General features: G+C 38.3%; 1 protein-coding gene across 7 annotated transcripts in view; it reads left to right on the top strand.

Moving 5' to 3' along the window:
- The window catches only part of PLCL2 (phospholipase C like 2), a 105,049-nt gene that overhangs the window by 18,354 nt on the left and 60,800 nt on the right, over positions 1 to 25,895 (top strand). The window contains exon 1 of one of the 7 annotated variants that reach the window (XM_075083190.1): positions 8,509 to 8,567. The exons of the other annotated variants lie outside the window; for them this stretch is intronic. Within the exon in view, the coding sequence (XP_074939291.1) occupies positions 8,553 to 8,567 (15 nt within the window). The 5' untranslated portion in view covers positions 8,509 to 8,552. Of the gene's footprint in view, positions 1 to 8,508; positions 8,568 to 25,895 lie in introns of those variants that run through there. 7 annotated transcript variants of the gene reach the window in all.

The following is a 25,895-nucleotide window of genomic DNA, read 5'->3' on the forward strand; positions in this document are numbered from 1 at the left end:
CGAAGTATGAGCAACAGGATAAAATAAATTGATGGGTGAGTGCTGACTGAACAGATACTAGATGGGGACAGTCTGCTCAGGAAAGTACAGGGAGTGGAGCTGCATGGCTCGGCAAAGGCTGAACTCTTAATAACTGAAGAAAAATTCAGTGCTGAATATCCAGGCTGCCCTGTTCCTAATCCACAAGCACTGGCTGGATTCTAGCACAGGGAAGGACAAGGTGCCAAAGTACCACATGGGAGCCCCTCCAGCAACCCAAGTGCTTCACAGTGAGGTCACCTGGAGCATATGGTGATGCTAGGGCCAGTGCAGCCATTGCTGCTGCCTTCGTCTCCTGGGCTGCTTTGCCCATGAGCTGTTGACTGCAGTCCAGGCTGTCAGCCTAAGGAAGCTGGGTGAGAGCTGCAGCAAAGCAGCTTTGTGAAGCCAAGCATCCAGCTGTGTATCCTCATAACGTCTGTGGAGTTTGGGAGGCCTCAGGGAGTTGCCCAGGTGCTGTAACAGTTCTTTGAGCTCTGCAGCACTTTGGAGCAAGGAGAGCATACCCCCATTGCCTCAGAAACCTCAGTGTGGAGGAAGGAGGTGACAGACAGTGAAGCCCTGGCCTGTGCTTTGACTTTAATAATAAAGAAGTCCACTGCTTTTGCCCCGGCCCCCTCCCCTTTTTGCAGAGAGGAGTGCAAGGATGAAGTAAGTATGTATCTCTATCCGTCAGTATTGACCTAGTATTTCTCAGTGACTTATTGCTTAAGGGTTTTCTGAGTCAGAGGTTGTGTTCTCCTATTTAGTATCTACATTTAAAGAACAGGTTTTGCTCCCATTATTTTTCCAAGTTTCTTTTTGAACCCTGTACCCTTTGGCATCTGTAACACATGCTGTGGCTCAGAGTTCCATATCTTGAAAGTGTTTGTAAGGAAAAGGTACTGTTCCTTCTTTATTTTGAATCTGCCACCTGTTAGTTTGATTTGATGCCTCCTTAATTCTTTTTATAGGGTGAGCTGGTGAGAAATCCTTATTCTTTATTCATGGTCTTTATTTCACTTTTTAATTTATATTCTGGTGTCACATTTGTTATCCTATAAAGTAGTCATGTATAACTTAAAAGACTTCTTGAGATCTTAGAATCATATTTTGAACATAACAGCTGTCCAGTCTACTTGGAAAGAATTGAAGTCTTTTATTAATACATGTGCTGTGTCCCTGAGCCTCTTTGTTCTCAGTATGTGAAAAGATCTTGCCCACACCTGGAATCTCAGTGCACACAGATCTTGTGATATGTGTTGACAATTAGTTTATCTGATTTAACTGTAAGCCACCTTTCACCTACAGCAAAATTCTTCTACGCTAGCAGCTTATTCTGACTTTGTGACGTTGCGTACTGGTAGTAATTTCCCACTGATCGTATTCATTACATTGAGTTTCTGAAACATCTGTCACATCAACATCCTGTTTTACAGTTCAGCATTCCTGTTTCTCCATCTTGTTTGTCTGCATTATTTAAATCTCTCTGTTCTGTTTTATACCCATTCACCATTGAAGTGTAGTCACTTTCTAGCCTCTCTCTTTTTTGAGTATACAGTGTTACTGTGATTCTTCCACAAAAGGATTCATCATCTTAACCTGTGTGCTATTCAATACTTAATGGCTTTTCTCAGCTATCAAAATTTAAAAGGTCACAGAAAAGTATTGAATTCAATTGCTGACACTGTTCCTTTTTGGTTTAGATGAAGTCTTCTTCCAGTACATGCTCACTCTGTTTCTTCTAGTTTTGGCAAATCTGCCTGGAATTATTCTTCCCAGAATTAGCCTCTCTAGGTCTGTGAGCTTTATATTCTTTTATTTATTCTCCTTCCCTTCCATTCACCTCTTTTACCCATATAGAAAAGAAAACCCTTCCTAGTTCTGAAAATGATTGGAATGATTTGATGACTTCTGCATGTGAGAGAGGAAGATTATTTCCTTCATCCTTGATACCTTTTTCTCTTTTCAAGGAGTTCAAGCTGGCCTTTTGTTAACAAAAATTGCTTGCTGGTTGAATCCAGTAACAAAGTTCTTGCATTGGATTTAAGATACCTGTGGCTATCTCATGGTAGGTACTGGAATTATGTCTTCATGCTCAGCGGCGGGGAAAAATGTGGTGTGTATGAGAAATGAAAACAAACAGAAAACTGTTTTGTGATTGTCATAGTGTTTAGTGATATACTGATGGGAACTGATAAAATCCAGTTGATCTGGAGGGTCCTTAGCAGGTCAGTCTGAATCATTTATATCTGGAGAATATTCTGCAGATGTGAAAATGGCATTTATCAGTGTTCTTTCTTAAAAGCTGAGACTAGAAGAGAGGATTTCTTCCACAGCTCCTGATTAGGATTCAAGCTTTATCGCTTCCATACTTTTATTACTGATTGAAAGAAAGTAAAGATAAAAACTATTTGTATGATTTATGCGCTTTTAAAAAAATTCTTTTTTATTTTTTTATTGTAGATCCAGGTTAGAACTAAATACAAACCCCCAAAACTTAAGGAAGATGACCTTGTAAATCTCTGGTTGCTTAGAATGGCAGAATCTCTGCCTGGACGATTCACAGGAATTGTAGTTTTGTTTTTAAGTGAGAATTCCTTGGTTACTTTTGATACTAGTTGGAGGCTTTGAACTCTGGTCTCCATCAAGACCTTTGGGAGAAATCTCCTTTTCTCCCAAGGGAAATATGGAGAATGGTTAGTTCCTCAGAAGATTGGATACATTTTCTTTCTAGAGTGCTAGAAGCCACAGATAATTTGGAAGTAGAATCTAGAAAAAACAATCTGGACTGTGACTGGTTAGACTAAACAAATGGCAGTTTCTGGGGTGCTAAGAGGAAAATCTGGAAATACTTTGGCAACACATCTGTTGTTCAATGTAGTAAAACAACTCTTTCTGCCTTAGGAATCTAAAACAATTTCTGTGACTTACAGAAGTATGTACAGGTTCAGTATCAAATTAATGAGAATACAACCCCAGAAGGATTTGAATTGGTACATTTTCTCAGTCAGAAATTTACCCATTTTATTGCTTGCTCTGCAGCATTCTTCTTGGCTATTTTTTTTCTCCAAATATATATATATATATTTTCTCCATATATTGGTCTTTTAAATACAACAAGGACAGTGTTAATAATGCCAAGAAGGTGCTAGTGATGATCCCTTTAGCAGAAAACAGGGCTGGAAAGGATCTTGAGGTTACCATGTGTAGTAGCTGACCTTGGCGAGTGGCCAAGCACCCACACAGGCACTCACTCACCCTCCCCTCCTATGGCCAGAGGAGACAGTAGAACAGCAGAAGCAAGAAAACTCATGGTTCAAGATAAAGACAGTTTAATAAGTCAATGAGAGAGGAAAGAAAAACAAGTGATGCAAAGGAAATCACTCACCACTTCCCACAAGCAGACTGATGACCACCAAGTCTTGGAGCAATAGCCACCTGGGAAGACAAACCCTTCCCTTCTGCTACCTGAGTTTCAATGCTGAGCATGATGTTACACAGTATGGAATATCCCTTTGACCAGTTCAGGTCATTTGTTCTGGCTGTATCCCCTCCCAGTTTCTTGTCCACCCCTAGCCTAAATTTTTGCTGGGGCCAGAGTGATATAAAAAGAGCCTTGATACTGTGCAAGCACTGTCCAGCAGCAGCCAAAACATTGGTTTAGTCACAAATCCAAAACACAGCTCTGTATAGGCTGCTATGAAGAAAGTTAACTCCATCTCAGCCACACCATGGTTTCCCCATGTCCCAGAATGGAATCGTCAGAGTAAATACACTTCTCCCAAATAAATACATGTATGTATGGTTTGGGGTTTCTCTGTGTGTGTATTTCAGTTTGATAGACTGGTGTCTTTTAAATAAACCACTTTGTGTGGTTTGGTGTTGATGAATGTAGGGAATACGATAGATTTGTGATCAGAAAACCTGCATACAGCTAATATGGCTTGGAAAAGTGATTGCCTTTAAATGCTCAACAGCTCTTTAGAGTACTTAATTTCTGAAGTATTACATATATTCATTAAAAATTTTGGCTAAATCTGTGATAGATACTGAATCATTGCAAAGCTGGTGCAGCGTGTAGGCCGTCAAGGCTGACTTTACAACTGCTCTGTCTTCAAATTTCTGTGGCTGCCACTAGTACCAGTTTATCTCTCTTCTGCAATTGTACGTGTCTCTTCCCTTCATTGTGTCAGTTGAGAATAGAGTGGTGTTAATAAAAAAATTTTCAGGCTATCATGTATTTTCAGTCTTAACAAGAAAAAAAGCCAGACTCTGGTCACTTGGAAAAGGCTGAAAACTCATTCCTCTCCATCCCAGAGAGCTGAAGTCTCCGTGAGTTTTTCAAAGTACAAAGTTTAATTTTAGTAACAGAGAAAGACTTTGATCAGTTCTGATTTTCATCTCGCAACCTACCCAGTGCATCAAACTTCCTTATAATTTCAGTACTTGTATGTCAGGTTTTAGGAATGATCTAGTACATGTAGGTCAAAAAGCCTGATAAGATAATAATATTTTAATAATATTTGAAAGCAATTAATTGCTCCTGATCTGTCAAAAACTTGCCTTTAATTCAAAGAGAAAGCGCTGTGGCTTGCAGTCTGCAGCACTCATATATTGAGGAAAAGGAAGTGCGTCTTTCACATGAGAACTGCTACACAGAAACTGTAGAGAAATGACCATAGTTGTTTCATTGCTCAGATTCTTTATTTCTCCTATTATACAGGTGAGTAGCTTAGCAGGAGTTCGTTTGAGAAATAGGTCCTAGATTTTGTATCGCCTGTTTTTCTTCTTTTTCTCTGTGCAGGTAATTAGGACAGGACCTTAAATTAACTGCTTTTGAAACCCCTTGTATATTTTTGTTTGTATAAAATTTTCGTTTAGTTAGTTGACTTAATATAACTTGCAGGTAAAACTTAAAGTTGTTATCTTTGTATAAACAAAATCAAAGATTTTTGATTCGCCTAGTCGTTCCTCAGAATATGTGGGGTTTTTAAAAAGTAACTTTTTAAATGCTGACAGAAAATGCAAAGCTTGACTTGAAGTGTTTTCCTGTAACTAACTACATTGGCACAAATAGGTGCAATTTTATACATGAATGGTTTTGAATTAAATGAGATGCCCACCAAGTGCTAAATTAGCATTAATTAAATTGGCATACATCTATTACTACTTTTCTGAGCCATCAGCATGTTCCCAGCTAAAGTGCTCTTCAGTTGACATGTGAACATACATTGCATATCCTCTGACTAATGTTTCTTTGAATATTTTACAAAACAAGGCAGTGTTAATTTTACTTCTGTATTGTTACAGAGCTCAGTATGTGAGCGCCCTTAGTGTCTCAGGCTCTTCTTGTAGTTTTGTGCAACACAAATGGAGGAGTTAGAAAGAAAGCCCTTCTGCTATAGAAGAACTTGCACATTGGTTTACCGTGGAGTGTACTAGTCTTGCATGCTGCAGCTGAACAGGGTAGCAAACAGGTCATCAGAAGGCTTGAGAAACAGGCAGCCAGGAAGGTGGCCATAGACTGAACTGTTACTGGTGGAAAAAAACATTCCCAAGCTTGGCATCTGAGTCTGCTACTGCCAAAAATATCTGTGAATGGTCTGTTCTGCAACACATTAGGGAGAAAAGGTTAAAAAGCAGTACAGTATTAATACTACAAGCAAGAGGAAGCAGTGCCAAAACAGTGTTGGATTTATCCTCTGGCCAGTTTTCTTCCTAGGTGCAGTATGGTAGAAGGCCAAAGCGAGTTGCAGACTGTATTTCATTCATACCATATAGAAGTTGCAGAGAAGGGATTGCTGTGCAAACATCCACTATCAAACAAGTTTTGGTCAGCTGTTACTGAAATACCAAATAGTTGGGTTTTTTGTTTGTATGTTGTCAGGGAAAGTTTATTAGTCCTATTAAAGCATATTAGTTCTATAAAACCCGATATCTTCAAACAGGAGCAAGAAACTGTTTATTTTAAGATTTTTATTTTATTTTATTTTTATAAACTTTTTATTTTAAGATTTAGGAACAGAAGAGTACTAGAATTGTTAATGCTGGAACAAGGATGTTATGCTGTTAAAAATTCCCACTTCAAACAATTGTTTTTATCTGGTTTTTTTAATCTTCTTGGCAGACTCCTTAGTCACCATAATTTTTACATATAAAACTTGCCGAAGTTAAATAGAATGTGGGAAGAACATGCTTGTTCTTAATTAGCATGCATTTAGAAGTTGAGGAATGGTGGTGGGGAAAAAAGACGCTTTGTAGTACTTAATACTTCTGCTAGATTCAGATACTTATATCTGTTACTGTGTTCTTAGTCTTTGAAATATAAAATAGTTTGGGTTTTTAAAAAAGTTTTGTAGCTTAAGAAAAAAAATAACGTTCAATACATAAAGGTAGAAAGAAAATGTGAAACGTCCTAGAATGTTAAAGAGCCAATTGGTTTTTTTTTTTGGTGCAGCACTGAAATTAAGAAGCCAAACTGTACTGATATTGCACTTTGCACTCGCTAAGGTGGAAGTAAGCAGCTGTTATACAGCTCAGTGTTAAACACAATAGTGCAAGGGTCATGCCAGTAAAAGCAAAAAATTAACTTCCTGTGTTGTGCTGGAGAAATTTTGCACGTGCTGTTCTGAAATTAAGACCTGACCTGAAAGGTAGTGTCTGCTGATACTAAGTAATGAGGTAATCGTCATGCTTTTCTGCATTGCCTCCACAGATGTGACGCTGAGCAGCTGGCTTCCCTCCCAGCTTCGTTAAACTTGCCTGTGGAAGGAAACTTATTTAGATTTTGTGGTTGGCTGAACAGCATTGCTTTCTTGACTTGAAGTTAGAAACAATAAGAAAATTGCAGATCAGTTTCAGTATTTTGATTTCAAAGAAAATGGCATGAGCAAAACCTCTCTAAATTGCAGGATTATATAGTTGAAAGAAACTTGAAATAAAAAATGTAACTTTTAAATTTCATTTGCACTTTTATTGGAGTGCTTGTAATATTTAGGCAGGACTGGTGTGTTAATAAAACACAGTAAAGTAATAGAAAAATCACTGAAGCTTGAAGATAAATAGGTGATTCTTAAGTTGCTTGGATATAATTCATAAAAATAAGATATCAGAAATACAAAAATGGAATGACCACTTTCAGATCTTTTTGTACTCTTGATCTGTACTCTTACAGAGACAGTAGCAGGCCACAGTAGCCAAGTGACTGACCTAATATTGCCTGTTCTTGGTGATACTATAAATGTACCTTTGAAAGGAGTAAAAACGAAACTGCAGTCTTGTTTGGTTGCGGAATTACTCAGCTAAGATGAACATGTTCAGAACTACTGATTATTAATGAATACTTGTTCCAAGGAGTAAGCTTGAAAGTAGTTCTATATTGCTGTTTATAAACATGCCTGTGCAGCACTGTTCTAATGCTGGTGCGTTTACCTCTCAAGGGACTTGTGTGCTGGGGAAGGCATACTATCGCTCTTCTTTAGAAACATAGTTTCTAAAGATTTGAGTTTCATTCCCTGTTGTGTTGTTTTTCAGTGAAAAGTGGCCCAAAGGCTAGGTTTGTTAACATGTGAAACATTGCTGAGAAGCTACCACTTCCTCCCTTTCTTTCCCTCTTTTCCTTGTGAAGACTTCTTCAGACTGCCTTTGCCTTTTTCTCCAGTTCCATGATCTCCCAGGTCAAGCAGAACTGCTTTCCCATATTCATCAATCTGCACAAAATCCAATCTTATATTTCCTTAACAAAACAAAACAAAACAAACAAAAAAAAGATATACTAAATGAATATGGCTTTTGTCATCTTCTTCACCAGTGCTGTTTGTTTTCCTCTGGTTGCTGTCATCACACTACTTGCTATAGTGATGCAATACCTTCTTGCTTCCCTCGCTTCTCCATGCATCATTTTCCTTTTATTTTACTTATGACTTCCTTGGGTCCTACCACTCCCAGTGGGATACCCTCAAGGACTCTTACCTCTCTAATTATGAATACTCTGTTTATTCTCTCTGGGTAGTTCATTCTGTGTGCCCTGTCAGCAATGAAAGGGAGTATATCTCCACATGACTTGATACTGAAGAAGGATCTGGTAGCTCAACGTATGATAAAATCCCTGATCTTGAATGACTAGATGATCCCTGAGGTCCCTTCTAACCTGGGATTCTGTGATTCTGTGACACATTCAACCTTATTATTTAGTAAAGAACAGAACCTATGGACTCTTGATTTATTTTTGTAAATTCGGGGACTGGCAGTTTCTAATTACTGTGTTCAGGTGCCTCTCCTAACCGTGCATCTAGGCCCTATCACAAAATGCTATAGCAGTAGTTTAATTGGCATAGTTTTGCATCCACTTCTGTTTAAAGTTTGGAGGACAGTGTAGAGGTTATGTTGCTTCCTAATGCTGGCCTTCAGGAGTTAGCCAAATGTGTGCAAACATTTGTAATCTCTTACCCAAGAGCAGAATAAATTTGCAGAAATAATTCTGTAGTCAGTATGCTTGCAGTAGCTGTTAGTGTTTGCTTAGATTTTACAGCATGGCAGCTAGAAATGTGAGTATGCAACTAACAGAAATTAGTTAATTACAAAGCAGCAGCTTCTACCAGTTGTACATAATGATAGGCACAGAATGCAGCACTAACATGAGCAGCTTGTTTTTGTAATGTTTATGTAAGTATACTATCTAGATTTTATAATTTAGTAACACTTTAAAAATATTTATATTGGCCCTACCGGCATCTCAGTTTTCTTGTTTTTATTTCAGTGTATATATGGTTAAAACAAAACTGCAAATATGATTTGAAAATACTCTTACTGTACTAAACTATATAATGGATAAGGCAGTGTTTTGAAAGCTACTCCCCCTATTCATATAGAATATCCTCCTTCATGGGGGACCTTGCAAGTGGAGAAATCTAGTGTTGTATATTACAAGCTATTGGTAATAAGGACATGAATTTGACAAGGTAATATACAGTGTAATGATGGAAAAATGGGTAGGAAATTGACTTGCAAATTTGCAAGTGTAAATGAATGAATGTAAATCAATGTTGCCCATTGTTATTAAGGTCTGTAATAGAAAAGTTCAAAATCAATACAAATACTTAAAAGGCTTCATTAAAAATTAGAAATTGAAAATTATTTTTGAACTGGTGTAACATTTTAAGGTATATTGGGATGTGTCTAACCATTTTCACCGTATTGTGACAGATTCTCAGTAAAATGTGGGATTCAGGCACGTTCGTCATTGCTTTATTGAGAAGAAGCAGGATTTTTTGTTTGTCCAATTATCAGCAGATTCAGGAAATAATTTCTTCCTCTCCTGACCAAAGCAATTCCACATTTGGCACTGAGAGTCATCTGAATTGCCCCAATATCTCAAAGGCTTGCACACCCTTTGACACCAAATCCTTTGTTGTCTATCAGATCGTTAGCACTAGAAAAAAAGGATGTAATTGTTTTCACGCACTGATTATGCTGCTGGCCTTGTATCAGTATAGATAGGTAGTGTAATACTGAAAGTGGAATGTGGGAACTACTGATTACTTAATAAGTATTACTTATTATAATTATTACTTCAATTACGTATGTTTATCTCAGTACTTGACTGTGTTTGCTGTTGATGCAATCAGAAGTTTCAGAGTAGCTAAATTTGTTGACATTTTGTGTAGTCAAGTATGGGTTGGGAGAAGAGATCTCTAAAAGGTTTATACATTGCTAATGCAGATGTTACAAAAATTACTATAGAAATGTGTGGAAGTTAAAAGTGTCAGATTAGGGTTCACTGGTTCTAAAGTATTTTGGAAGTATTCTGAAGTATTTAATGTGATTCTAAAGTATTGATAGGTATTGCATTCTGCAGCAACCATCAAGTCCTGTTGTCTGACTGAATCTTTTGCAAATGTAAACATGTACCAAAAGGTGACCCTTCATTGGTTTTTATGTTTCAGAAATAAGCTTCCTGGTCAACAAGAAATCTTGACAGCAATGTTGTTCTTAGTTGCTAGAGTTTTATGACCTCATATAGGAACAGATGAAAATAAAGTTCCTTTTTGGCCCTACAGCTGCAGAAATCCCAGAACCTGGAACTTGTTGCTAGAAGAGGTGATGACGACTGTTGACTTTGTCACATTAGGAAGTAATTCAAAATAACTTTTTTCCTAGATTTTCAGAACATGATGTCCTTATTGCAAATTAATATTAAAGGGAAGAAATAAATTAAATGCTACCTTCTGATATTTGGAAAGTAAAGTTGAGAGAGCATTTCATAGTGTTGTGATACAAGTTTTTTGTTTCAGGTTTTATTTTTTAGAAGCACTGGACGCATAAGAGGTTTCTATACATTCATGTGTGTAGAGGAATAGATAGCTTGTACATGTTTTCTATTAATTTCTATAGTCAATATAATGACTGTTATTAGCTGGCAAGAATCCAGTGTTTGGAGTCAGCTTCCCCGTCCTCGCCCCCAACAAAGATTAAGTCAGGAGTAATAATGCTTGTTTATTTGTTAAGGGACTCATGCTGAATTGTTGTTGAAGGTGCCTGGAAACAGACCAGGACAAGTAACTGGTTTTGATATATCTCATTACCTATCAACAGTGATCAAACCTCAGATATACCATTTTCTGCCTTGAATAAATAGCACTACCTCTTAAGTGTATAGAGCTAATTTATTCTGCAAACCCAATCAGGTCATTAGTTATCAATACTTTTATTCTTACCTGACTACAATTCTGTAAAACTCAAAATATGCCCATAATAGCAGTAGTAAGGCAAAACACACTTTAAAAACTGCATTTGTAAATTTAGATATTCTAGTGTAAAACTGCAATTGCATTAGCTTCAAATGAATTTGACATTTTTCAAAAGGTCATTAAGTTCATTATAAAAATACTCCACTCCAAAAATATGAGATGTAAGACATTGCAGCATAGACTCTTTCTGAGCTTTCTATAATCCAGAGAAACTCTGGTATTCCATAATCCATTCTAGAGCCCGAGGGGAATGGGAGAGTGGAATATACTTTATTTATAGGATGGTACACCATGAGGATATTCTGGGGCTGATGAGAGATTTCTGATTACCATCTGCTGCAACTGCTCAAGTTTCAGAGTGGATTAACTATGTATACTGTGACTGTAAGATCCTAAATCCAGCTGTAGGCTGTTTGTCAGTAGTGGTAGACTATGTAAAATCTGCACTGGTAGAATGTCTGAGCCCTTGTCTACAGCAGAAGAAGCTTGGCACTTGGAAGTCACAGTGTTAATGAAACAATTTCTCAGTCAAACCACAGATTTGTGTTCCTTTTAATGCTGCTTTTCCATTTTGAAGAAGATGAAATTGGAAATTGAATCTTTTGGGTCTAAAGGTGAGACAGTGGCCAAAACGGCTTTGTAGGAGTTTGCCAAATCAGCAGCTACGTTTTGGTATCTAAAGAAGCTGAAGGTGAGGGTAGAACATACGTTTGATTGACATTCTGAATCTGAGACACGGTTCAATGCGTATCTTAAGATTTTTGAACACTTGACTTCTGTGCAGAAAGCACAAGGTGTTTTATGGGTGGTAGAAAAAAATGGGGTGTTGCAATAATAATTGTAAGGTTTGATACATATCTTTAGAAAACTAAGAACTTTACAGTAACAATTGTGAAGTTCTCCTGTTAAGCCCCATTCTTGAAGAGGCAGCTGTGTAAGTAACTATAGATATGCTAACTGGGTGATGGGTTTTGATGAGCAGCTTAATTTTGCCCATTTTTTTTTAGCGAGAAATACTAATTTGAGTCACTCTTATTCTCACACCAATTTTTAGGAAAACTGCTGGAATAAAATGGTGTTAACAGATATCTGTCTCCTTTTTCAAATTTTGTTAAGATAGGCTAATACATTTAAAAGCTATGAGTAGGGAACTGTAAGAAGGAAAGACAATTAGGTGAATATTTAATGTATTTACATAATCTATGTGTTCTTAGAGAAGGTTTGTTCAAAAGTACAGACTTATCTGTTTCTGAAGGAAGAAAGTTAATTACATCAATACGGGTAAAAGCCTTTTTTTAGAAGAATGCCAAGACCTTACGTAACTTTTGTTGTGCTTCAGTTGTCAAGTCTGTCATAATTTTCCTACTTGACTGTCTTCTATGGGAATTTGCTGTCGTTTTAGGGAGGCTTTTTACCATTGATATATGATAACAATGTAACTTTGGTACTAGTGAAGCTAGTTTCATAAACTGTAGTTCATAATTGCAGCCTGCCTGAAGTAGTTTCTTACTTCAATAGATTTTGCCTTCCTGCAGTCCCTTGCATCCTTGCTAACTCCTGATGCCTGGTTACTCTGTTAGCTGAACCCTACAGCCTGAAAAGGGAGTAGAGAAGCTTCTTAATCTATTCATAAAACAGCTGCAACAGGAAAGAGAATAAACTGTGCTTAAACTCTTTTGGGCCCAATGCTTTTGCAAGCTAATTTTAGTAAACGTGTTTTGTAAATACATGTTCTGATAGCTGTCTTTTTTTCTTGTATTATTGCAGTGGTTGATTGATTAATGTTTGTGGTATGATCAATGGCCTTATGAGTGGTAGTTAGAGGCTCTTGTGGTTGAAGACTTGGCAAACACTTTTAAATGAAAAACACTGGTTAGTTTTTGTGAATCGGGTGGCAAGCTAAAGTATCATCAGCAGAGGAAGAAACACACTTTTGCTTTTGACTAAAGAACTTGCTTTCTAACTTCATGTGATCACTGAATTAATAAAAAATTATTTTCACTCTTTCTTGTAGTCTTAGTTGCCTAGGAGCAGTTAATTTACAATATTGGAAAGTACAGAATGGTAGAATTTCACAAATCAGACAGTACTGTGTTCAGGAAATGGTTAAAAATTTTGGCTTCTTCTGTCATTCCATCATGGTTATTGTTGTTGGGATGCATACTTCTTTACTATGTAGTATCTGCCAGGAAAAAAAACCAAAACACCCATGAAAGAACACTTATACATAATAAAGTAAATTTCCTACAAAGTCATATGAGGAAGACCATGGAGACTGGGAACAATAGGATCATCAGTTAAGTTCTAAAAATGGCTTCTGCTTAGCTGCATGGCACTGAAAATCCAGACTACTTGGTTTTAATGTTTGATTTGAAAGATCAACAAGGAGAATCTGGATGCTGTTCTGCAGCTAGTAGTTAGGGAGTGGTTACGCAAAGAAATAGTTTCTGTTGATGGAGTTAGAGACAGGGTGGAGTATAAATGTCATTAATTTTGTAACTAAAAGTTACGATTAAAAAAAATTGTTGCTTTTTTTTTTTAAATAATTTTTTAAACTTCAGTTTTTGCCTGGAATTTTAAATAAAATTGTTTAATGAGATTTGCAGTAGCTCCTAGAAGACCTCGGGCAGGGTTTCATTTTGCAAGTTGCTAGCACTTAGTTAAGAAATTGAGTTGGAGGCAAATGATGTGTGCAATACGAAGAGAAGAATAGATCATTAAGTTTGATTCATATCTAAAAATGTGGTTAACGTTTGATTATAAATGGAACCTTTATTATTTGCCTTGTAACTAGTAATCTTTTTTACATACAATCATTCTCATAAAAGGAACCCTTTCTTAACTCCACTGTAGTTTCTACTTATTTGTGGATGTTGACTTCACAGGATTAGAATCAGTTGCAAAGATGGGTTGCAGAGCAGACATGATCTTCGAATCAAATAGTTTTGTCATTGTATTTTTGTGTGAACTGGATAAGCTTATTTTTAATCATCACTGATTTTCCTTTTTTTGCCTGTTTTTACAGAAAAAATTCTTTCAGGTTAAACCTAGAGAGTCATGTGTTAACCAAATGGACATACAGAATTCAAAAATTATCTGTATCACGGAAGATCCAGATCAGTCGCTTACGTACCTGTCTGTGTATATGCTATGGCTTTCTAAATGCAAACAAACACTTCTAGAGGATGTTAGCAATCAACTGTGATTCTGAAGTAGATGGATCAAAATATCTCTCCCTATTCCCAGTCAAAATATGTAGCTAAGAGCCTTCAAAATGTTTGTTCCAAAAGTACAGGATGTTCCTTTGGGAGTAATCTGGTACTCACTTTATAGTAATTGAATATATCTACAGATAGTGACATTGAAATGTGAAGGGCCAGAACTCTTGGGGGGGGACTTTCAAAACTTAATGTTGGGAATGTCACTTTATGCGGCAGTAAAGGAGTTTCTGCTTCCAGTCTATAGCTAAGATCACTTGACTGTACATTTACAAGTGAGAAAATGCCTGGAAGATTTTTCTGACTCTTACTCTTGTGTGTTAGTGAGAACAATATTGTGTATCTTCAGTATGACAATATGTAGAGAACGTATTGTACAGATATAGAGAATGTATTGGGTAATACTTTGAGACCAATATACATAAACATTTACAGTTGGATTTTATTTTTTCGGTCCTTTTTGGTATATTTCACCTAGCTTTCAGAATGAATACCAATTGTTCTTTTTTCTTTCCCACTTATCTGGTGCTCTGATATTATGTGCATCATTAGGGCCTCAGATGTTGTGGGCGAACCTTGTAATTCAAATAACATTTTTCATTGTAAGGAAAACTACTAATAGAAATTTTTGTAAACTTTTCGTAGAGATTGTGTCTATAAATTACTGAATGCACTTAAACTGCCCATAATCTACAGATCTGGGTAATTCTTGCTAATTATAAAGCACTGAAAAATCAGCTTAAGTGTGTTTTGATTAAGTTTTGAAAGCCTGTTGCTCAGAAATCAGGGCGCTACTACATGTGACAAACTGTGTGCAATATCCTATAAAATTCTGATGCCATCATATTTGTATCATTAATGCTAATGAGAAGAAAGCACGTAGTACAAGAGACACATAATACAGGTGGTGATATTTGGCAGGATGCAGTGCTTTGTGCGTCTTTTCAAGGTAGAAACTGTGAGACTGGAAGACGGCTATTAGCCATACTCCCCCCCCCCCCCCCTTTTTTTTTTTTTTTTTGGTATGTGTGTTTACATGTATGTACATGTACACCCCCAGAGTCCCCTACACTTCTGTCCCCTCCCAGGTATTATACTCTTCTATTCATTTAACACAGAGCATGGTGTGCTATGCTTGAGAGTCATGGCTTGGTCCCACTGTAAAAACAGGTCCTTTTCTCTTTCAAAAATGTGAACCTGTACTGTGAAGTGTTTTTAACTCTAATAAATAAGATGTGAATAAGAGGTTATTTTAATATTGAAAATAACAAGTCCAAGAAAGCCAGAGTATTTTGTAAGGACAAAAAAGTTTTTAAACCTTTAAAAAGCAAATTACTTTTTTTTGAATGAATGGAAAAACTTTGAGAGAGTCTTCACTCCTTTTTTTAATATCAGTTTTTATTTTTTAATGTAACATATTTTTTTAAATACCATTTATTGGAGGGTATGACGATCAGTTTTTCCTCTGCTACCACTGTGGTGGGGAGGAATAGGATCAGCTATTTCAAAAGTGATTCCAGGGCTGTGCTTTCTTCTGTCTGCAGTACTGAGCTCCGAGAACAATGCCAAAATGCTTACTGATCACCTTGATGTGTTTTGTTGAAAGTTTTTACAAATAAAAGAACTCCACTGAATTTTTCTAGAATTGATGGCATCTTCTACAAATTAACTTTTTCTTTATACTACAGGGTTGTTCAGCTAGTCTGCTTCTAAAAACAAGACCTAATAAAGAAGAGATACTGTTCTATATTGCTGATTTAAAATCTTAGCAAAAGGCTTATAAACTGAACAAAATACAAAGCTGTGATTCTTTCAGAGAATAGTGCAAATCAGTTTAAAACGTAAGAGTGCCTATAGTGAAGTAAACAAATCAGAAAGTTCTGTGTGGCAGTGTGACTTACTGTCTAAGCACTAAAATATTTTTGACAAATGAGAAAACACCCCGGCTTTTACCATGTTTTCTCCAACTCTAGTCTTTTCTGTCTCATATAAAAGATATTATCTGTTTTTTATACAGCCAGCAGGAGACAGATCTGTTGTATGTGCTTCCTGTCTGGAGTGCTCAGACAGTGGAAAAATAATTTCATTTTTAAGGCTTTAGGATCCTAAAGTAAACCCTTAAGAGGATATTTTTTCAAAAAGGCAAATGAGAGTTGGAATGTGTTTCCCATATAATATATTTTCCTTTTAATGATTGGGAGATCCAGACAGATCACACCTCATTACTTATCTGGAAAAAAAGAGCTGACAGACAGTGAGGTGTATAATAAAATAGTTACCTTGATATCAGAGTTTAATCCAAAGATTCTCAGTTGTATTTATAAATGTTAGATTATAATTCTATGAGAAGATAATTTTTCCAGCGAAGTTTCCTGAGGAAGTGAGTTCCTGCATCTGCTGGCCACTAGCTAATTTCTACCAAAAAAGACTAAGGGATAGAAGTTTCGGATGTAATTAGTTTTTCTAAAATTCAGCTAGATGGAGAAAAGAGACACTGTTTACTCCTCATTACAGTAACTTGGGGAAAGTGCAGTCACTATCTGTTCACTTAGTAGTGGCTTGCTGAGCAGGCAACATGTCTGTATTGCCTAGCCTTTCAGCAAAGGTGTCGTTCCAAATGAACCACATCATGTGCTGTCTCTTGGTCATCCTGCAAGCTGTGTAAGCACAGTACGAAAGGAAAGGATCAGGATTTGCACAAGGAGCATTGCTGGGGTTGGGAGGGAACCAGAAAAGGTGGGAAGAGGTAATGGAGAGGAGTGTGCGTGATTGGGAAAATCAAGTGTGATCAAAAATGGGACTTGGAGCAGTTGTGGAATATGGCATTATGAGAAGACGTCTGAACACAGCCTGAAGACACGTGTTGAGGTTGAGAATGCTTGTTTTCTCCCTGTGTTCCCCTCTGCCAGTTTTGGTAAGAGGAATTCTCTCTGAAGTGCCCTTCTGGACTTGGGCTGTCTTCTAGTGCTGCAACAGCTGTACTGGCTCGATGCAGTGCAGTGGGCTGAATTCATGCACAGCACATGCAATTTTAATATAAATTGGAGTCTCTTGAAACACAGTGCTGATAGTGTCCTCAGAGGTTGCCCTGGTAACTGGTGTCCCAGGAGCCTCTGTAAATATATCCGAAAAGTGGCCCAAAGTCTACATGTCAATGCAGTAAGTCTAAAAATACTGAGTAATTATGTTTATATTTAAAACTGGTTATATCAAGGTGGTTTTAATAACAATCTCACCGGAATATAAAAATAAGAAAAATCTTTAAGATAGCATGCATTTTTAAACTTTCATCTGGGTGGAAAATTCCTAAAAAGACATCAGTGAGCACTCTCAAAATGAGCACTCTGAAAAATAACCAGGTGAATGTTATGACCATACCAAGCAAGCTTTAGAAGGTCACCAATTCTATAAATACTGGCCTGCTGTGGCAGCATACAAATAAACCAAAGAAAAATATATATAAAAGTACTACTCATCTCTCTTGCTATGTATTAGGGTGCTAACTGTGAGGTAACGAATACATGATCGAGCCCCTCGTCTTTTATGCTTCTGAATCTTAGTCTTATCTTTATATCCTTCATATTCTTTACCACTCTTCATCTGGCGACAGCAAATAAGCCTGTCCATTTTCCTAAGACTTTGGACCACATTTGTAACATTTAAAGTCAGTTAAAACAAATGAATGTTATACAGTGAGTCAGAATTGCAGTCTGAATTTGGAACATTTTCCTGAAACTTGTTAAAGTCTTTGGATGAAAAGCACCCAAAAGATTTACTGTTGCATACCCTTCGGGTTCAGCTGTTCAGTTTGTTTCTGGAACCAGCCAAGGACAGATGTGTGTTCAGTCTCACCATTAGCACTCATTGCCATCCAGTTACTTGTTTTTATGACTCTCCACATGCTGCAGGATTCAGAGCTGTGAGAAGTCTGACAGTTTTCTTTGAGAAGTCTTGTATTGCTAATGTGGATGTTGTTCTGTTGTGTCCATGACAAAACCATGTGTATGGCAGACTTGCTAGTCATAAAGTTATGAACATACCTAGAGCCTGGTCTTGGATGTAGTAATTTACTTTTAATCTCAAGCAGAACTGCAGTCCTATTACCATACAGCATAGAATTTTAGGAAAGTTGCCTGTGTAAACATTTCTCTTTAGCTGCCAATGTCTTATAAATCAGTGAATAATCTACTTGCATACATCCATAAAATGTATCTGTTTTCTCTGCATAACATTTTTTCAATCTGGCATATGGGAACAAAACTAGAATCACAATTCTGTAGCTGTGATACATTCACAAGCAGTAAAGTACAGTGAACAGTTAAATGGAGTAGGAAGTTTTGGATATGTTTTCATGCATCTTGAAATATAATATTGGTGTTATTATATTGCTTAAACAACTATTAATTAGTTAGGAACTAAACAAGCATTACAGTCCTGTAAAATTTCCCTGAGGCTGAAGATACATTAACATTGGAAGTGTTGATGTTAGCCTGTTCATCTTGGGGTGCCTGACTTCCAGCACCTCCTTAAAGGAGTGACTAATTTTTGCTAGGGAAGTGGAAAATATATCACCTAAAAAGGCTTGGTGGAAGCAGCTGAAAGTTAAGCTCCAAAAATCAGTAGCTGCTCCAGAAAGTTTGGGGCTATGTAATAACAACATTTCATAATCTTTTTTAACTTTGTGGGTTTTTTAGTGCATTTTAGTCTTCTCCAGTTTCTAGGCACACCTCCCCCCCTGAGTTATCTAGTGGTGTTATAAGAGGGGAAGCATCTAACAGTGCTCTTGCTTTGAGTTACCTCTCATATATCACTTGGAAATGATCCAGAAATTCCAAGACCATAGACTGTAAGTCATAAATCTTGAAGAGCATAGAAGATAGTAGCTTGAGGTTTTTCATAATGTTTATCATCACCATTAAAAAGCTAAACAGTAAGCTGTGGTATGTGCAGTATTGTTCTGAAGGACTTTCAACACTGCTTCTATTGGTGCTTTCTCATTAACCAGTGGGTAGGCTATGTGCTCAAATGGTATCTTTTTGCTCTAATTTACAGAACAGAGAAAGATGTGTGAACCAACTGATCATTGGCCGGGCCCAAAGTGTTGTGGTGAATGGAGTTGAATCCAGTTGGTAGCTGGTCACAAGGGGTGTTCCCCAGGGGTCAGTGTTGGGGCCAGTTCTGTTTTATATCTTTATCAGCCATCTGGATGAGAGGATGGAGGTCACCCTCGGTAAGTTCGCAGATGACACCAAATTGGGTGGGAGTGTTGATCTGCTTGAGGGTAGCAAGGCTGCTCTACAGAGGGATCTGGACAGGCTGGATTGATGGGTCGAGGCCAATTGTATGAGGTTTAACAAGGCCAAGTGCCAGGTCCTGCACTTGGGTCGCAACAAGCCCATGCAACACTACAGGCTTGGGGAGGAGTGGCTGGAGAGCTGTCTGGAGGAAAAGGACCTGGGGGTGTTAGTCAACAGCCGGCTGAACATGAGTCAGCAGTGTGCCCAGGTGGCCAAGAAGGCCAACAGCATCCTGGCTTGTATCAGGAATAGTGTGGCCAGCAGGAGCAGGGAAGTGATCGTGGCCCTGTACTCGGCCCTGGTGAGGCTGCACCTTGAATACTGTGTTCAGTTTTGGGCCCCTCACTACAAGAAGGACATCAAGGTGCTGGAGCGTGTCCAGAGAAGGGCAAGGAAGCTGGTGAAGGATCTGGAGAACGTGTCTTAAGAGGAGAGGTTGAGGGAGCTGGGGTTGTTTATTCTGGAGAAGGCTGAGGGGAGACCTTATTGCTCTCTACAGCTACCTGAAAGGAGGCATTATGAATCTTGGTGTCCTGTAAAGTTATACTGTAAAACAAATCTCTGTGTTAGCAGCATAAATACTGTGAAGATAAAGAAATAGCTAACACTGTTTATTAGTCAAACTAATACAGCCATAGCCAGTTGCTTTCTCAACATGCTTTCCTAAAAGCACGGCAGTAATTGATATGCTAGGGAGAGAGAAGCAATTTTCCCTGTAAGAATGTAATGGAAGGGAGGTGTCTTTCTATCCCCCATACTGTATATACTGTCCTTGAAATTGTAAAAAATTTTAAAAAGTCTTACTGAGTTTGATATATTCAGTTGCTTCATCTCTGAGGCTGGTAACAGTTAGCGGAACAGGCTATTAAATAAGCCAAGGAGTTCCTAACACTGGATAAAGAAGCCATGGGCAGCATTGTCACTTTGTTCATTGAGAACAGAAGTAACTGCTAAATTACATTAAAATTATCATATGTTGCAGCCAATATGAACCCTGTGCATAATGACTTTTCATTTAATTTCATTATTTCCCTAAGGGTCCTACCTTTAGGAGCAAAGCTCCTAAAATGGATTGTGTTTAAAACAGTAAACACACAGAAATGGTTTTAACGTGTGATAAGAATCATCAATAGTATATGTATCACTACTCTTGTTAACTATTCTTTCTCCTCTTGACAGTCCTTTAGCTATTTTTGTCCTTTAAGGCACCTATCAGTGAAACATGAAAATGTTCATACATTGCTGAGAAGGACCTTGGGGTCCTGGTGGGCAAGAAACTGACCATGAGCAGCAATGCACCCTCGTGGCGTAAACGGCCAGCAGTACCCTGGGATGCATTAGAAGGGTGTTGCAGCAGGGCCCGGGATGTGATTCTTCATCCTTACTCAGCACTGGTGAGGCCGCATCTGGAGTAGTTAGTGCAGTTTGGGTCTCTCCAGTACAAGAAAGATACAGACCTACTGGCCACAAAGAGGGTTAAGGGACTGGACTTCATATGCAGAGATGCTGAGGGAAGTGGGACTGTTCAGCCTGGAGCAGAGAAGGCTTGGGGGAGTCTTACCAATGTCTATAAATACCTGATGGGAGGGAACGAAGAAGAGGGAGTCAGATTCTTCTCAGCAGAGCTCATTGACAGGACAAGAGGCAATAGGCACATATTAAAAAAATCCAGGAAATTCCATTTGAACACAAGAAGACACGTTTTTACTGTGAGGGTAGTCAAACAATAGAAGAGGTTGCCCAGAAAGGTTGTGGAATCTCTGTCTTTGGAGATACTCAGCATCCAACTGGACATGGTCCTGGGCAGTCTGCTCTGTGTGACCGTGTTTGAGCAGAGGGGTTGGACTATATTATCTCAAGAGAGCCCTTCTGACCTAAACAGTTCTGTGTGTCTCTGTCAGGATGGGACTTAGAATAGAATCATTAAGATTGGAAAAGACCTCATTAAGTCCAACCATCAATCCAACACCACCATGCTTCCTAAACCATGCGCTGAAGTGCCATGTCTACACGTCTTTTAAATACCTCCAGGGATGGTGACCCCACCATCTCTCTGGGCAGCCTGGTCCAATACCCGACTACTCCTTCAGTAAAGAAACTTTTCCTAATATCCAGTCAAAACCTTCCCTGATGCAGGTTGAAGCCATTTCCTTTCATTCTATCACTAGTAACTTCGGAGAAGAGACCAACACGCACCTCACCACAACCTCCTTTCAGGTAGTTGTAGAGAGCAACTTTAGTGATACAGAAGTTAAAGTTTGTTATAAGCCAACACACAAAGGCTTTTCTGAACCCTGTATGGATGCTATTGTCAGGAATATGCTAACATTGACTATGCTCTTAGAACAGGTTTTATTTTTCTGAGTTTTGCCACATGCAACACTACAGGCTTCGGGAGGAGTGGCTGGAGAGCTGTCTGGAGGAAAAGGACCTGGGGGTGTTGGTTGACAGCCAGCTGAACATGAGCCAGCAGTGTGCCCAGGTGGCCAAGAAGGCCAACAGCATCCTGGCTTGTATCAGGAATAGTGTGGCCAGCAGGAGCAGGGAAGTGATCGTGGCCCTGTACTCGGCCCTGGTGAGGCCGCACCTCGAGTACTGTGTTCAGTTTTGGGCCCCTCACTACAAGAAGGACATCGAGGTGCTGGAGCATGTCCAGAGAAGGGCAAGGAAGCTGGTGAAGGGTCTGGAGAACAAGTCTTATGAGGAGCAGCTGAGGGAGCTGGGGTTGTTTATTCTGGAGGAGGCCGAGGGGAGACCTTATTGCTCTCTACAACTACCTGAAAGGAGGTTGTAGTGAGGCGGGGGTCGGTCTCTTCTCCCTAGTAACAAGTGATAGGACGAGAAGAAATGGCCTCAAGCTGCGCCAGGGGAAGTTTAGGCTGGACATTAGAAAAAACTTCTTCACCGAAAGGGTTATCAGGCATTGGAACAGGCTGCCCAGGGAGGCGGTGGAGTCTCCATCCCTGGAGGTATTTAAAAGAAGGGTAGATGTGGTGCTTGAGGATATGGTTTATTGGTGGACTTGGCAGTGATAGGTTAGCGGTTGGACTCGATGATCTTAAGGGTCTTTTCCAACCTTAACGGTTCTATGATTCTATGTATGTAGTTCTAGCCAGTCATTTTGGCGTGATTTCATATAACCAATGGCCAGTGTTTGTTCATTTTTCTGAGACAGAGACAGTTAGCAGATGAATGGCATTAATGTGTTCTCTAAACTGTGCTTTACGGTGTTCTGAGGTTATCATTCATTAGTTTACAGGTGTAATATCTGCACTGAAGACTGGATAAAAAAGATCTGCAAGTACAGAACAGGTGCTCCTGAAGTTGTCCTCTTAATTTATCAGTTGCTGAATGTCCTTGGTATATTTGAGGCAAAAATTATGAAGGATTATTTATCCATATGTAATGAGTTCTCCAATCACTATTAACCTTTTAACAGGTGTGCACTGTTGAGTTATATTAGCTATCAGCTAACAGTAAATGTGATTCTAAGTATCATGACGTTATTTACTTGGGTGTGGGAAGATAAGCAACCTATGTGATTGTTAATGGGAAAGGAAGTGTTATCAATTGGTTCTTCCAGGTTACAGAATTCTGACTGATTTAGCAAACCCTTCTTGTGAGTGAAAGGAGATACACCTTAAGAGAAAGGCAACAAATTATTGCCGGTCTACATAAAAATCTTAGCAGTCTAATGAAAGAATGCTTGTTAGTCCAGTAATGATAGTAACACAGTTCAAATTATTTATGGTTAAAGTCCTTGCATACACAGTTTCTAGTAATCCCCTTCTCTGATGTTATGGTCAGAGTTCTGCTGCTCCTAGGGATGGATACTACAGTCAATGTTTTCATTTGGGGATGAGGCCAAGTGTCAAGGCAAGCCGTCATTGTCAGCCTTGAGTTGTCTGTCAGCAAGCTGTCCTTTTTCAGGAAGAATAAGGTGATGATGTTTTGGTTCTTTGTTTTTCCCCTTTCACGCTGGGATCTTCTTGGGTTTGTTTTAATGTGTTCATTTAACATGCTTTCATCTCGCTCTTACCTCATCATTTCAAGTTTCTACACATGTTCATATTTGTTCTTTTTTGCCTTAAAAGTGTTCTTACCTGCTTTCCAAGGTTGTGTTCCTTTGGCTAACAGTAATGGATGGACTGCTAAATCCTTTGAGTGTCCAGTGTCATCCTGTGTGTGCACTTTCAAGGCCCCTGCTGTCTTCCTAGCTCTGTGCTCTATGCTGTGTTTTTATTCTACGATCACAGACTGTTTGTTCTACACAGGACATCTACTCCTTATTACTGTCTGTTAACTACAAAAATATAGTGTGTTTGGTCAGAATCTAAAACAAAGGAGGTAATAATTACCTGGTCATTAGATCATTGCTATTACAACTAGACAAGCTAAAACAAAGCTCCAGGCAGGCCAAGACAAATCCAGACAAAACCTCACATGCCTGAGGCTTTTGGTATTATTTTAGCACAAAGTCCGTGGCCCTTTAGTAGCAACGTCTACAGAAGAATATTTCAGTTAACCTCTTATGAAGCTCTAATCTCCCCTAAGAAAATATATCAGTTGAGATTAGGGTATTCTGTATTGCATTAACACAAAGAACTAGTTTCTGAAGGCTTATGGTTTAATTCAGATGTCCTAATGTAGACAAAAGACTGTCTTCATAACAGGAAGTTTTGTGACTCTCGTGTGTGTATCCAACCTCTTGTCAGTACCTTCTAAGGCCAGTGGGATGGGTGGTTTTGTTTAGATGTGAGTTATAGCTGTCTTGGTAGAAAAAGAGAGTGAAGAGTACAGTACTGGTTTTAAGCACTTCAGGCAATATATGAATTTCCTACATCAAAAGAAATACCTGTTTACCACAGTAGGGATTTTGGTACAGGTTAAGGTCTGTTCTGAAACCTTTCCTGTTCTCTCTCAAAATTGCCATAACTTCCGTGGGAAGACAGCAGGCCATGCTCAGACGAGCATGGGATCATAAGATGATAAGCCTCTCTGTGGTTTCTTGACTAGAGGAGGTAAGTAAGGAAGCTTAGTCTCTGCAGTAGCAGCGTCTTTGAAGAGGCAGGTACTCTACACCTGCCCTAACTGGAACCGGGTTTGATTGATAATGTTACACAAAGAGCCCTTGTCTTTCTTGGCAACCCTTGGGAGTTCTTGGCAGTGCCAACATCTGCTGAGGAAATCTGAGAAAGAGGCAGTAAAGAGAGGTAGTTCAGATGTTTAGATCTGAGTGTTGTATATCTGTTTTGTTTATGTGAAGCCAGAATGAAAAAAAGTAACAGGAAAAATTCTTCCTTGGGCTAAAATTTTACTCGCCTCTGGGACACAGGACATTGTAGAAACTGGCAGGATCTTTTCTCTGCTTTGGACTCATTTGTGTCTGCCACAAGGTAAGTGACATATAATCTCCAGTAGGATTGTGTCTTGGTTGACTTGGGGATCCAAGGAGGTCTGAACTCTTGGTTCTTTTTTTTTCTTCCTGGCTTCCTGATTTTGGAGAACTCGTGGAGCCTTATCTTTAGATCTCCTCTTTTGTCAGATTTAGTTGAAATCAAGAAATAAATTCTAAAGTTAGGAGGAGGGATCATAAAAAGACATACATAGACCAAGCGATCCCTAGGATTATTTTCCTAGGAAACCATCTAAAACATAATATATGGTTCACTGGTAGCCCTGGAAACAGCCTGTTTCTATCTCAATCACTTTTATCATTGTGAAGCTTACTCTGTCATGATTTCCTTCTCATAAATCTGTAGCTCACTTTTAAGAAGTAGCTTTTATGGTAAGCAAAAGCCATTGTGAAAAGTGTGCAAATACTCTGGTAGGGAAAAGAGTAAAAGGTCCTATGTAAATTGGGATATTTCTGCTGTATTTGAGTGCAGACCATTTAACAGAGGTTTCTGAATGCTGAGCCCCTTAACTTTCTGTAAATAATATTGTGTTGGATGGGACCTGCAGGAGATGAAGGGTATTTAAATGGAGGGTATTTGTAATAAATTACTGAGCCCAAAATGAATCCTTTATGATATAACACGTGCAGCTGCAACAGTTCTAAAAAAATGCTTAAGTAAATAATCTGGTGCAGTAGGCTGGGACCAAATTGTTGTTGATTTTCCAAATTTGTAAAATTTGTGCACTTTTCTGCTGTGAAGTTAGTTTCCTATTACTACAAGTTCAAATAGCTAACTTATACTTTGGTAAATGATTGAAAGAGAGTTGCAGCATAGAGCAAGTTACTGAAATAAGGTTTCAACATATATTGAATGAGAAGTTGCCAAACATCAGTGAGATAGTTACACCACTTGTTTTTTCTTTCCTTCTGAACTATATTGATAGTTAAAATCCAATGATACAGAAAAAAATTGGCCAGCAACAAGTTACTACAGATATGACAGTTCTGTTAATATTGCCAGAATGCCTTTGGTGTGTTCAGTTAATTTTGTACCTCAGAGAATTGGTTGATGTATAGCATTTTCAATTATAATATGACTTTTTAATTCAGAACTCAAAGTGGGTAATAGATAATTAATGCTATATTCAAATGTATAAATATGCAAGATGCAGTATTCAAATAATTTAAATAATATTGTTAACTTTTCAGTTAA

This window comes from Phalacrocorax aristotelis, chromosome 2 (genome assembly GCF_949628215.1).
Source record: "Phalacrocorax aristotelis chromosome 2, bGulAri2.1, whole genome shotgun sequence".
NCBI lineage: Eukaryota > Metazoa > Chordata > Aves > Suliformes > Phalacrocoracidae > Phalacrocorax > Phalacrocorax aristotelis.